Source organism: Protomyctophum parallelum, assembly GCF_964188405.1.
Source record: "Protomyctophum parallelum genome assembly, chromosome: 7".
NCBI lineage: Eukaryota > Metazoa > Chordata > Actinopteri > Myctophiformes > Myctophidae > Protomyctophum > Protomyctophum parallelum.
This window is the reverse complement of record NC_139705.1, coordinates 33,085,630-33,097,236: the sequence shown is the minus strand read 5'-3', so window position 1 is coordinate 33,097,236 and position 11,607 is coordinate 33,085,630. Positions and strand designations below refer to the sequence as shown.

Genomic DNA, 11,607 nt, shown 5'->3' with positions numbered 1-11,607 from the left:
ACTGCCAGATGGCTGTTGTACACCATCAGCTGCTGCTGCTAAACAAAGCATAGTGATGATGATTGTTATGATTCTCTGTTCTAAGTATTGGACCCTCGTCTGGTTCTGGTGTGTGACGACCTTTGGCATTTCCATGGGCAAGACGGACAGGCCGGCCCGGGAGAAGATATTAACATGACGCGAGGCTTGGTCACATTAAATCATTCACCCAGTTTATTACACATACAGAATCATATATAGCTTGGATACTTCATGTCCTAATGACGTCACTGACTAGACATCACAATCACTGCCTGCAGCACGCGGCCTTCAGTGTGCCCTAACACAGCCCTAAAGTATGTTACAGTTCAGGCAGTGCACCATACATATAAGTACATTGCATATTCACGTACAAGTACCAAGTATCAGTACACAGCATGTTGTATATTACAACAATGATAAGCATGCATGCATGCACACATTTCTATTTATACTGTGACTTATACAGCAGCCTATCTTACTAGAACACATAAATAATAAAATGAAATGCACACACTTTTGTTGTAACGTTTGCCTGCCAACAGTTGAAAGGGTTATTATTTTTTAATATATATTTTTAGGCTATATTTATTGATTTAGTTATTATTTTTGACATTTTCTCTCGTGACCCCATGCCGTTTACAGCAATGCCACTTACAACAACAGTCTCTGACATGGTAATGTATATATCCTGGCCACACATTGGACCATTCCAGAGAGACGTCACGCGGCGGCACATAGGGGCGGGACAATACGTTACATGTGAGAACATGAGAAGGAATCATCGCAGCCTGTTCTTGTTCGTGGAAAATTAAAACAATCAAGAAAATGTCCATTGTTTGTATTCCTTTGGGGCGAAATGCATGGGCATTTAGGAACTCTAGCGCAATGGTGGTAAGTGCAAGACAAGATGAACTGAGCATGGCTTTGTTGAAAGGATAGATCTCTACCATCTTTGCGATATGTCTATTTGTTAATCGGGTTTATGACCATTTTAAATATCCTAGGCCTACCGTTTTCTATTTTAAATAGGCTACCAAAGTGTACTCGATTAAATCAATAAACCATGTTCAAGCTTGCTTTAGATAAAGATAGTGTGATGTGAGAGAACAGACTATAGGCTAGTTGTTGACTTGTTGTGCAACTCTTCCAAGTCTATGTTTTAGCGATTCAAAAAATGTAACAGTGCTATAAAGTGTTTGTATTTTATTCCTTTCAGATATAAATGGAATATTCACCAGTTTATTTATTTTCATTCCCAAATCCCAATATGTTGTTTTTTGTCTCAGAATGACAGTTAGGTAACAACAGGCAGAAAAGTGATGTAACACAGTAGTAGTAGCTACATTGTATCAGCGTATACATGCCACTAGGGGGCAGTGTCGTTGTTTTTAATGCAAAGCACACTAATAGAGCTGCCTGGAAGGCCTGGAACAGGAGGATTGGATTACCAAACTCTGCATAACTTCTGACACTGTCACTTCACAGAGACAAGTGTCATGGCGTGTCCTTGAAATGATCTTATGTGTATACATTTTGTCATGTAACATACTTTAAAAGCTGCAATCTGGAACTTATAACTTATAACTTATAATGAATAAAACAGCTAAACTGTAGACATTAGATGTGTCTGGAGCCGGAGGAGGGTATCCATCTCCCTACTCATTGAACATTTTAAACCCTGATGTCGGGTAGTAGGACACTCACTGGTTGACAAGTAGAGCTGGCTGAAGCTCATCAGTTCAATATCCTCCCAAGGACAAGCAGGCATTGTTTTAGCTCAGCGGTAGATAAACAACATGATCACTGAATTGGGAGACTAAGGTTTGAATCCCTGGTATGACATTGTTGCTGTCCGGAAGAAACTAAATTTGAGGTTTTTGTATTTTTTCCCCTTTTATTTCATAAATCAATGCTATTGAACACCCTTTACGTCTGTGTGTTGGTCAACAAAATATTGAACCATTAAAAAAGTATTAAAAAGCGCTTCGACAAAGACCTCCTGACTCCACTTGAGCTGGGTAATTTTGTAATTTGCTGAAAAATGAACATTTTGGAGTTAGGTGGTGGACAGCAGAGCAGAGACATAACAGTTATGGATTCCAGCTTTTAACAGGACTTTAATTTAAAAACCAAATGAATACTCTTACGTATTGACTCACCCTGCTCAGATGGTGCGTCACGCACAGACAGCGGCTGCTCCAGCCCCCAAGCCCAGGGTCAAGAAGTTCCAGATCTACCGCTGGGACCCGGACACCGCCGGTGACAAGCCCCGCATGCAGACCTACGAAATCGACCTGAACGCGTGAGTGATGACCGTCTCCGTCTGACAATAGTCAGCCTCTTTGTTTTGTCATAACTTTTCTACATTCACCTGTTTGATTTGATTGTTCATATTCTAGATGCGGTCCAATGGTCCTGGATGCACTCATCAAAGTTAAGAACGAGATGGACGCAACTCTAACATTTAGACGCTCCTGTCGAGAGGGTGAGCTATTAGCATAATATACTAGATGCAAATAACTCCAAAATGTTCATTTTTCAAGAAATGAAAAAATTTAATACTTTTCATTGTTTCAATATTTCTTTTCACACACAGATGAGGGTGAAGGGTGTTCAATAGCACTGATTTATGAAAAAAAAGAAGGCTAAACGGGTGGAGTTAGCTGGTTTGGCGCATAGTTTTAGGGTTAGGAGGTTTTTGCCGAAGCACTTTTTAATATTTTCCATTGGTTCAATATGTTTTTAACCAACACGCAGACGGAAAGGGTGTTCAATAGCATTGAATTATGAAAATAATCAAAAACCTCTAAAATGGAGTCAGGTGGTTTCTTCTACATATAGTAACAATATTATATATTAACCCATTAAAACCGGGAAAGCATCTGTGTCATTTTACAAGTGATATGCTTAATTTATACTCCAGTGTACAACAGTGTTGTATGCAGAAAATAGCACATGCTCACACCGTGTTGCGATGCTTGTAGATGGGCTAAATAATACCTCTATTGGGGTCTCTTGGACTTTCTGACGCAGCGATTGTGTTTTTTGTTCAGGGATCTGCGGCTCGTGTGCCATGAACATCAACGGCGGCAACACGTTGGCGTGCCTCAACAAAATAGACACCAACACAAGCAAAGTGACCAAAATCTACCCTCTCCCGCACATGTATGTCGTCAAAGACCTGGTACCGGTGAGCACAGCATCTCTACTTAAAAGCCTGTTGGATTCTTTGAAAACAAGTTAATGAGCCGTTACATTTTCTTGAGGGGTAGCCCCCTCCTATTCCCAGCTTTGTGTGTGCGTGTGTACCCCATAGCGATGATTTGATTGGCTGAGCACGGAATTGAGGATTAAAAATTGAGCACAGAAAAGGCGCCAAAAGTGATTGGTCGAAATGTGATGATGTATGATGAATCTGTATCATAAGAGCGCCACATGGGTGTGATTTTTTTGCATTCATTCATTGTTCACCTGTGTTTTGAGTGAGTAGAGTTCTTTATTTCTGCCAACAGGACATGAGCAACTTCTATGCTCAGTACAAATCCATCGAACCCTACCTGAAGAAGAAGGACGAGACACAGGAAGGGAAGGAGCAGTACTTCCAATCAGTGGACGACAGGCAAAAACTAGTATGTAACGTAGACCTGCTCTGAACCCCCTAGACAATACACAATGTTAATCACTGTCTTGTCTTCCTTAAAGCGATGTTGAACTTTGGTGAAACCATAGGTTACATCTAGCTATCTGGTCATGACGTAAGTCCAAATACTTTCAATCATCCTTATCTGTTGCCCCTTTGCTCTATGAGTGAGTTAAGTAGATATTCTCTCTCTCTCTCTCTCTCTCTTATCATTGCATGGTGAAACAAGTCTCAAAATCACACTTTTAGAAAAGCAGATAAAAAACAAGTCATGTAAAAAAAAAAAAAAAAAATACACTTAATTCTGTGTTCCCTCCTCAGATTTTATATTAACAAGAGATAAAGATACAACACAGTACATCATAGCCAGGTAGCAAAGACAGACAGTACAAGACAGTAAAAGTAATTAGTAAACTAGTTTTGAAAGTACTAATGAACATAGTAAGAAGAAAAAAATATAAATAAAATAAATAAAATAAATAAAATAAATAAAATAAATAAAATAAATAAAATAAATAAAATAAATAAAATAAATAAAATAAATAAAATAAATAAAATAAATAAAATAAATAAAATAAATAAAATAAATAAAATAAACAGCATTTTCCATCAGGGTATGGTATCTAGGTTACATACATTGTATCCATCTTTCAGTTTAGATAGTAAATTGCTCTATATCCAACTGTCTACTCTTTGACACACTGTTTGAATGAGGGAGGTTTCCCCGACTTCCATTGTCGAAGTATCAATCTACGAGCCAAAAGCGTTGTGAATGCCACAGCGTTTGCCTGAAGACCCGTGAGCCGTTCCTCGATTGGAGACACCCCAAAAACAGCAATCACCGGGCAGGGATCCACCGTTCCACCACATACATAAGACACCGCCTCGAAAAATTTCTCCCAAAACCTGACTAATGATTGGCATGACCAAAACATTAGCCCTCCAAGCAGAACCCAATGCTACTGAAGTTTCTGACATTTGTTCGACCCAGTGCATTGGGTCCTGTTGCATCACTACCATGCCACCTGGTACGCAGCCATTCATAAAACATAAACAACATGTTTAGCGCCTGTCTGTGCTCTTTGACGACATTTTTTCGTGTGAGCGTTTCTGAATATGTGAAGTATAAGTACCCATACATGCCGCTGCGAATATCTCCTGTGGCGCGGAAGCCGTTAAGTATTTTTAATCTTTGTTTGACCGATTTGGTCGCTTTGATTCTTCTCTTCCTTCCTTGTTTATTGACACCTCATTGTACCGCCTATCTGGCTAGCTAGTGGCGCTATAGCTATGACAGAGCAGATCAGAGGCAGGGACGTAGCCGCACAAGCCAACCGCACACCGGGAGGCGGTACAATAAACGGTAAACAAACAAGAAGAAATAAAGCGACCAAATCGGTCAAACAAAGATTAAAAATACTTAACGGCTTCCGCGCCACAGGAGATATTCGCAGCGGAATGTATAGGTACTTAAAGTTCACGAATTCAGAATAACTCAAAGAAAAAAAGGCCGTCAGACGCCGCAGATACGAGCTTAGAGAGAATATGAATGTCCGCGTTCCGGAATTCCCATACGAAAATATAGTCATGACCAGGGACCCAACATAAAACTCATCAAAATTTCAGAAAAGCTTTATGTAGGGTCCCGAAAGGGGCTACCAAAACATATGACCCAGCGTGGCAGGCTTGTGCTGGCTCTTCTGCTCTCACCACACGTATGCGTGATTGCGTGTGCGGCTATGCAGTGAGCTAAACATCCTTCCATAAAAAGCAGTCAGAGAGGAGTGGATCTTGACAAGTCTTTTATATAGAAGTTAAACTGTAAAACTGTGACAAAAGACAGAAAAAAGAGCATGTGTAAATATCCCATAATACTACACAATTCACATAAACATCACAGAAATGAAGGTACATCAATAAAATAATATTTGTATATCAATGCAGCACTATCACTGCTGCTGTAATATATTTACACAGTAACAGGTAAGTAAAACAGTTGAGTATGAAACAAATCGTATTAAACACAGAACTCCAAATAAACCACTCTTTCAATGAAACATAACATTAACAATGTATTCTGAAAAGTTCTACATGTACTTACAATCTTTGACTCTTTAAGCACAAACAAAAGGCATGACTGTCGAATGTAGCTGGCTTCTCAAACTGATCTGAATTCACACTGAGTGAGCCTAAACTCCCTGCACAGCAGCACTGCAGCAGATTATGCCTTGATTGCTAACACTCAACTCAATAGGCAGCACCTGGAGTAATTAACAGGAAGAACTCTGTGCAGAAAACAAGAAACAAAATACATTGGCCTGCCCATAGAGGGTGCTAAAACACTGAGGCCAAAGCACTGAGGCCAGAACACTGGCATCTCGGACAGCCAGCATCAAAACCAGGGTAAATCTTGGCTAGTTTTTCATTAGAGTAGTGGAGCCTATGTACAACCTTGAATTGGATGAGGTTGTGTCTTATACACAAGGAGGTGGTGTGAATTCTTCTTAAGACAGTTAAGCCAAGACTCGTCCGATAACGTGACGTCCAGATCTGTTTCCAAATGAAACTTTTAAAATAAGAAGCAGAGACAGAGAGCAGAGAGCCGATGATTTTGATTCACTATAACCCTGTTGGTAGCATTGCAATCAGAGCCTTGTAATCACTCTTTTTTTTTTTTTTTTTTTTGCGGCTTACGCCTTTATTGATTTTTTAAGGGATAGAAAGTAGGCTGACAGGAAACGGGAGAGAGAAGGGGGGATGACATGCGGTAAAGGCCGTGTCGGGTCCGGGAGTCGAACCCGCGGCACACCGCGACTGGATCACCAGTCCGGTGCCCAGACCGTTACGCTACGGCCTGGGCCCTTGTAATCACTCTTTGTGTCTGTGGAACTGGGTGGGAATGATCAGTAGGCTGCCCCGGAGAGAAGATTAACTTTCAGTTCGAAAAGGAAAAGGCCAACGTCACAATCAAGGTCAAGTGCAAATTGAGAACAGATGGGTGGATTGAAATCATGAAATGCGGGGAGAATGATCAGTAGGGCTGCCCTGATGATGAACTTTTCTGTTGAAACGGCAAACATCAAGGTCACAATCAAGGTCAAACTCAAAATTACATCATTAGTCATATATCAGGAACAGTGGAAAGTTCCACCGGTGATGCAATCGGGATCGTGTACGGCGCACGCACAAGCGCATGCAGCACAAGCGCGCGCACACGCACACACACACACACACACACACACACACACACACACACACACACACACACACACACACACACACACACACACACACACACACACACAGTTTAGGTATTTAGCAGACACTCATAATCCAGATAATAATCTTCAGTAAACAAGGTATACATGAGGTATACATCAAATGCATAGAAATAGTAATCTAATCAGATTTGAGTGAAATTTCACACATACATAGGCCAACCGAGGACTGGAATTTTCCCAAATTGGTCAACAACAAGTATTCAACCCTGGCATGCCATGTTTTCCACCAACGGAGCGACACATGACCAATAACATTGTCAGACTTGGGCAAACAGAATTTGTGTCTCTCTTTATCTCCCAGGACGGCCTGTATGAGTGCATTCTATGTGCCTGCTGCAGCACCAGCTGTCCTAGCTATTGGTGGAATGGAGACAAGTACCTGGGGCCTGCTGTCCTCATGCAGGTGGGTCTTCACCTCATAGGATACACACATTAGTGACGTTCCCTCTTAGAAAGTTATATTCTGATATAGAAATACGTATAATACATAATAGCGCTGTATAGCACCTTTTTGATTTAAAGGACCCCTAGTTTGATGTGCATTAGGCCATGGACCCCCATTTGATACATCGTTTTTTTTTTAATCTCAGGAAGCCAATCTACATAGTAAAATCCTCATTTGGTTCCATTTTTAAAACCCTATGTCCTGTTGCATGTTGACACGCGTTGACGCGCGTCGTCCCTAGTGGAACGCATGGAATTCAATGCCCCAAACCACACCAAAGGGTCAAGACGGTTTTAGCGTTAACCCTTTGCAACCGTCTGGACCCAAGGAGTTGCATGGTGACCCTTTGGTGTGGTTAGGGCTTTACACTCACTGCCTTTTGTTTCTCAACTATAATCAAAGGATTAATAGTACAATCAAACCCTGCAAACCCATCCAGGACTGCTGTCGTTGTCCAGACCGCACGTTGATAACCAGTGTCTTAGCTAACACCATATGACATTTTTCGACAGGCATATCGCTGGATGATTGACTCCCGTGATGAGTTTACAGAGGAGCGTCTCTCTAAACTTCAGGACCCCTTCTCCCTGTACCGCTGTCACACCATTATGAACTGCACCAAAACGTGTCCCAAGGTAGGACACAGACCACACACGTTCACATGTTTTCCTGCTGCTCTTGCTCCGTTTTTAACATGCCATTTCATTGGTTTATTTTCACAGGGACTGAATCCAGGGAAGGCCATCGCGGAAATCAAGAAAATGATGGCCGTGTACAAGGAAAAGAGAGCAATCGTGTCATAAATAATAATATCGTACCGACGGTACCGTGCCATGAATATCTTGATCCTCCACTTCCATTTCCACCAACACTAGCATGACTGAGGTCATTTTTACCTATTCTTTGAGATTTTGTAGTTGGTTATCTTTGCCAATGAAGATTTCAGAAGGTTCCCCTTCCATGACCATAGCAATTTTTGACATCTGAAACATTTTCTTAATATGAATTTAAGCACATGCTACTTCTGTCACATTTTTACTTCAGTCATGCTAGTGTTTTAAGTGAAGGCCCAGTTATTTACTTTTATTTTTGCACAACAGCGTTTTCTTTCTTCTTTTTTAAACATTGTCTGTTTATTTTAAGTTATCACAGGATCGACAAATAATTTATTCAAACTTACCCAAGGTCTGTAAGGACTCCAGTATTTACACTATGTGTAACAGTACATCGCACATTTTACATTTAAGGCATATAGTTGTATGATGCAGGCACTTTTTGGTAGTGTAAAGTGAATATGAGAAGAAGTGAGCAAATAAATAACTTCCTTGTGAGAGAATGCTGGGTGGAGAAACGGAATGCAAGATGTTTTGAGCACTTGCTGGCTGTGATGAGAGACATTTAACCACAGAGCGATGGATTGTATTAACATATGTCACGTTCTGGGCGATGTATGTTCTGTAAATGCACTGCATGTGGAAAGCAGTGGAGGAGAAAACCCATAATTCAACATGTAAATATTATTTAAACACATTACATGGTGACTCAGTCCCGAGTAAAAGTTTAATGTTTATTGTAAAGTTTGGATTTCTTTTGAATTCATGTGTTGTGTTTGTGAAGCAGTCTTGGTGTCGTCCACTGGAAATAGACCATCTGCAAGCTTACAACTCGTTGCCAATGCCATTGCTCCTTCTGAGCTTGCAGATCGGCTATTTTTGAATAGCCAAAGTATATAGGGAAGTGTTACACACTTGTAGGCTACCGATGTCCTGCCCGGCTGCCCCATAACTACAATTAAAGATAGGCTAGAGTTACTCCCTAGCGTAGCGCTTCATATAATATAAAGCTCCCTCCACTATTGCTGTTTCCACAATAAACAATAACAGTTCTGCTATAACACCCTTAAAAGGTGGATTTAAGTAACAGATCACATGCATGGCATGCAAACAATTAAAATTGTTCTCAGTTCCGCCAGAAGATGGCACCACATAATGTGTTCTCAAAGGTTACAATGGAAAAATAAAGGGAGGCTGCACACTCAAATCTGTGCACAACCAGGTATTATACATACACACACACACACACACACACACACACACACACACGGCATAATCAACCAGTGAGATAGGATAGAATATATATGTTCATCACTTGATTGGTAAAAGTGTCCACACCTGTAACTCATGAGTTGTAGTCCTATCATTTAGTGAACTACAAAGGACACAAGTGTCCACTGAGACAGGGAAACACCACAGTCATAAAGCAAGGAGCAAATGTAATCTTTTGTCATTTGTTTATAGTATAGTACAACACTCATGTCAAAGTGCTCATTTAAAGGTTTTATGACATTCATTTTCATTTATTTTTATTTTAGGTTTTATGACCTCAATTACACCCAAAAAACCTGAACTTTGAACATTCAGTGGATTTTCTGTGGTCTGAAGTTTTCTTTGGGGTTTGGAAGCCTTTTGAGCTACAATGAAAACAGGCAACACAGTGAAAACAGTGACATCTGCTGGCAAATCCCATTGTCATATATGGGATTTGCAGGGTCTTACATCACTTACTGCCGGCAAATCAGAGCACCTGTTTGAGCCAGAAAACCCCAGATCACAGAAAATCTACTGAATGTTAAAAGTTCATGTTTTTTGGGTGCAATTGAGACTAGAAAACCTAAAAAAAATAAGAACAATTCCAAAACCTTTTTTTTAATGTCACAATCCCTTTAAACCTAGAGGTTGTAAACCTTCTAGGCCAGGTATGGATCCAATAGAGCACTCTCTGGTATAACCTCCTGTCGGTATCACCCCCTCTCTGAAGATTAATCTGCTCTATGCCCTGGAACCTAAGGGAGGAGATGGGATGAGAGTGATTATTAAAATTACAGGCTACAGGGTAGTTTTCATCTTTTCTCCTTTGTGTTCACTGATTCTTTGTTTGAGGGGGACGGATATATTTGATTTTGTCACATGGGCATTTTAACAAAACAAATTGTGTTACATGTGATGAAAGGGCTGCCAGAACCTCAGAATGTATATCATACATTGTGAGAAGCCAGTACAAGTAAAAAAAAAAACGGAACGCTTTAATGTGAAATTTATGTTTTTCTTAGGTGGTGCACATACGTTTAATAAATCTGGCTGACCCCAAGCATGCAAATAACTTTGTTATCGTTCATAACAGCCAGCATTGTTCTCAAAATTCTAATGTGGACGTCACCTGGCTTTACATCATACATATTCATTAATTATGACCTTGCTTGCTCCTTGCTCAGGTTAAGCACTAAAATTATTTAATTTCACCTCATATGTAGGCCTACAAGAAGAAGAAGAAAATGTTAAGAATTATTTACAATGCAACAACTGTCAATTATGCTTCCAACAATGTGAATGCCCTTCAGCTATATCTAGCATGTCTTATTGCAATGGGGAAGAAAGGTTTGGCAAGGCATCTCTGCAGTAGTCTTGTCTTGACAAAGAGAAATGCTCAGAATTCTCATAAAACTATTGACATTTTGAAAGTGAAAATTGGACAAAGTAGTCTAGTGCTTTTGCAGGTTAATCAAGATTGATCTTCAAATAGTCTTCCCTTCAAAACACCATGCCACAGACAATGGAGAGTAATATACTGTAGATTAATATATTAACAGATACTGTAGATATAAGCACAAAAGTTTTAATTTATTAATCACTGTTTGAATGTCATATTATAACCCAGTAAACCCACTTACATACTTTGTTGTACGATTACTTATAGCAAAATAGCCTATCTACAAGCTCACATCACATTGTGATGCCACATTTGTGAGCTTGTAGATCTCCTTTTGTTTTGCCAATAATGACATATCCAAAATAGGGACACGAGGTGGTTAACACCGGCTGATTGTCTATGAGCTGAACAATTACTGGGCTTGACACAGTTGATCACCTCAGTTTAGAGGGTAAACACAATGTACCTGTATAGGCTAGCAGAAAGATATGTCCAATCAACAGCACCCAGTTCAAATGTTAGATAGTGTTCAATTGTCTGACACTGTGTGCATCTGAAGCAGAACAGAGAAGAGGGTGCGGCTGTTGGGCCTCCAAATGACAATAATGTCCAATTTTGCAACATGATTGTTATAAATATTAACCTTCACTTTCATCACTATATACATTGAAAGATCAAAATAAAATAAAACTGTTCTGTAATGGGAAATTAATGCAAAGTTCAAGTGCAGAATT

The 11,607-nt window shown here is 40.0% G+C and overlaps 1 protein-coding gene across 1 annotated transcript; it reads left to right on the top strand.

Moving 5' to 3' along the window:
- Nucleotides 1-781: 781 nt before the first annotated feature.
- LOC310861341 (succinate dehydrogenase [ubiquinone] iron-sulfur subunit, mitochondrial) lies at nt 782-9,005 on the top strand. Its single transcript, XM_083768759.1, has 8 exons — nt 782-912; nt 2,190-2,323; nt 2,421-2,506; nt 3,075-3,211; nt 3,534-3,650; nt 7,244-7,345; nt 7,900-8,022; nt 8,110-9,005. Exons 1-8 carry the CDS (start codon nt 847-849, stop codon nt 8,188-8,190), a joined length of 846 nt encoding a protein of 281 aa, XP_083624885.1. The 5' UTR covers nt 782-846; the 3' UTR covers nt 8,191-9,005.
- The last annotated feature ends 2,602 nt before the right edge of the window (nt 9,006-11,607 follow it).

What these genes read in the sequence shown, in the direction of transcription:
- LOC310861341 (XM_083768759.1), top strand. Translation starts at nt 847, where the DNA reads ATGTCCATTGTTTGTATTCCTTTGGGGCGAAATGCATGGGCATTTAGG. An exon ending in TACGAAATCGACCTGAACGC is followed by an intron (nt 2,324 to 2,420) that starts GTGAGTGATGAC and finishes TTCATATTCTAG; the next exon opens with ATGCGGTCCAATGGTCCTGG. An exon ending in GGCCTGCTGTCCTCATGCAG is followed by an intron (nt 7,346 to 7,899) that starts GTGGGTCTTCAC and finishes ATTTTTCGACAG; the next exon opens with GCATATCGCTGGATGATTGA.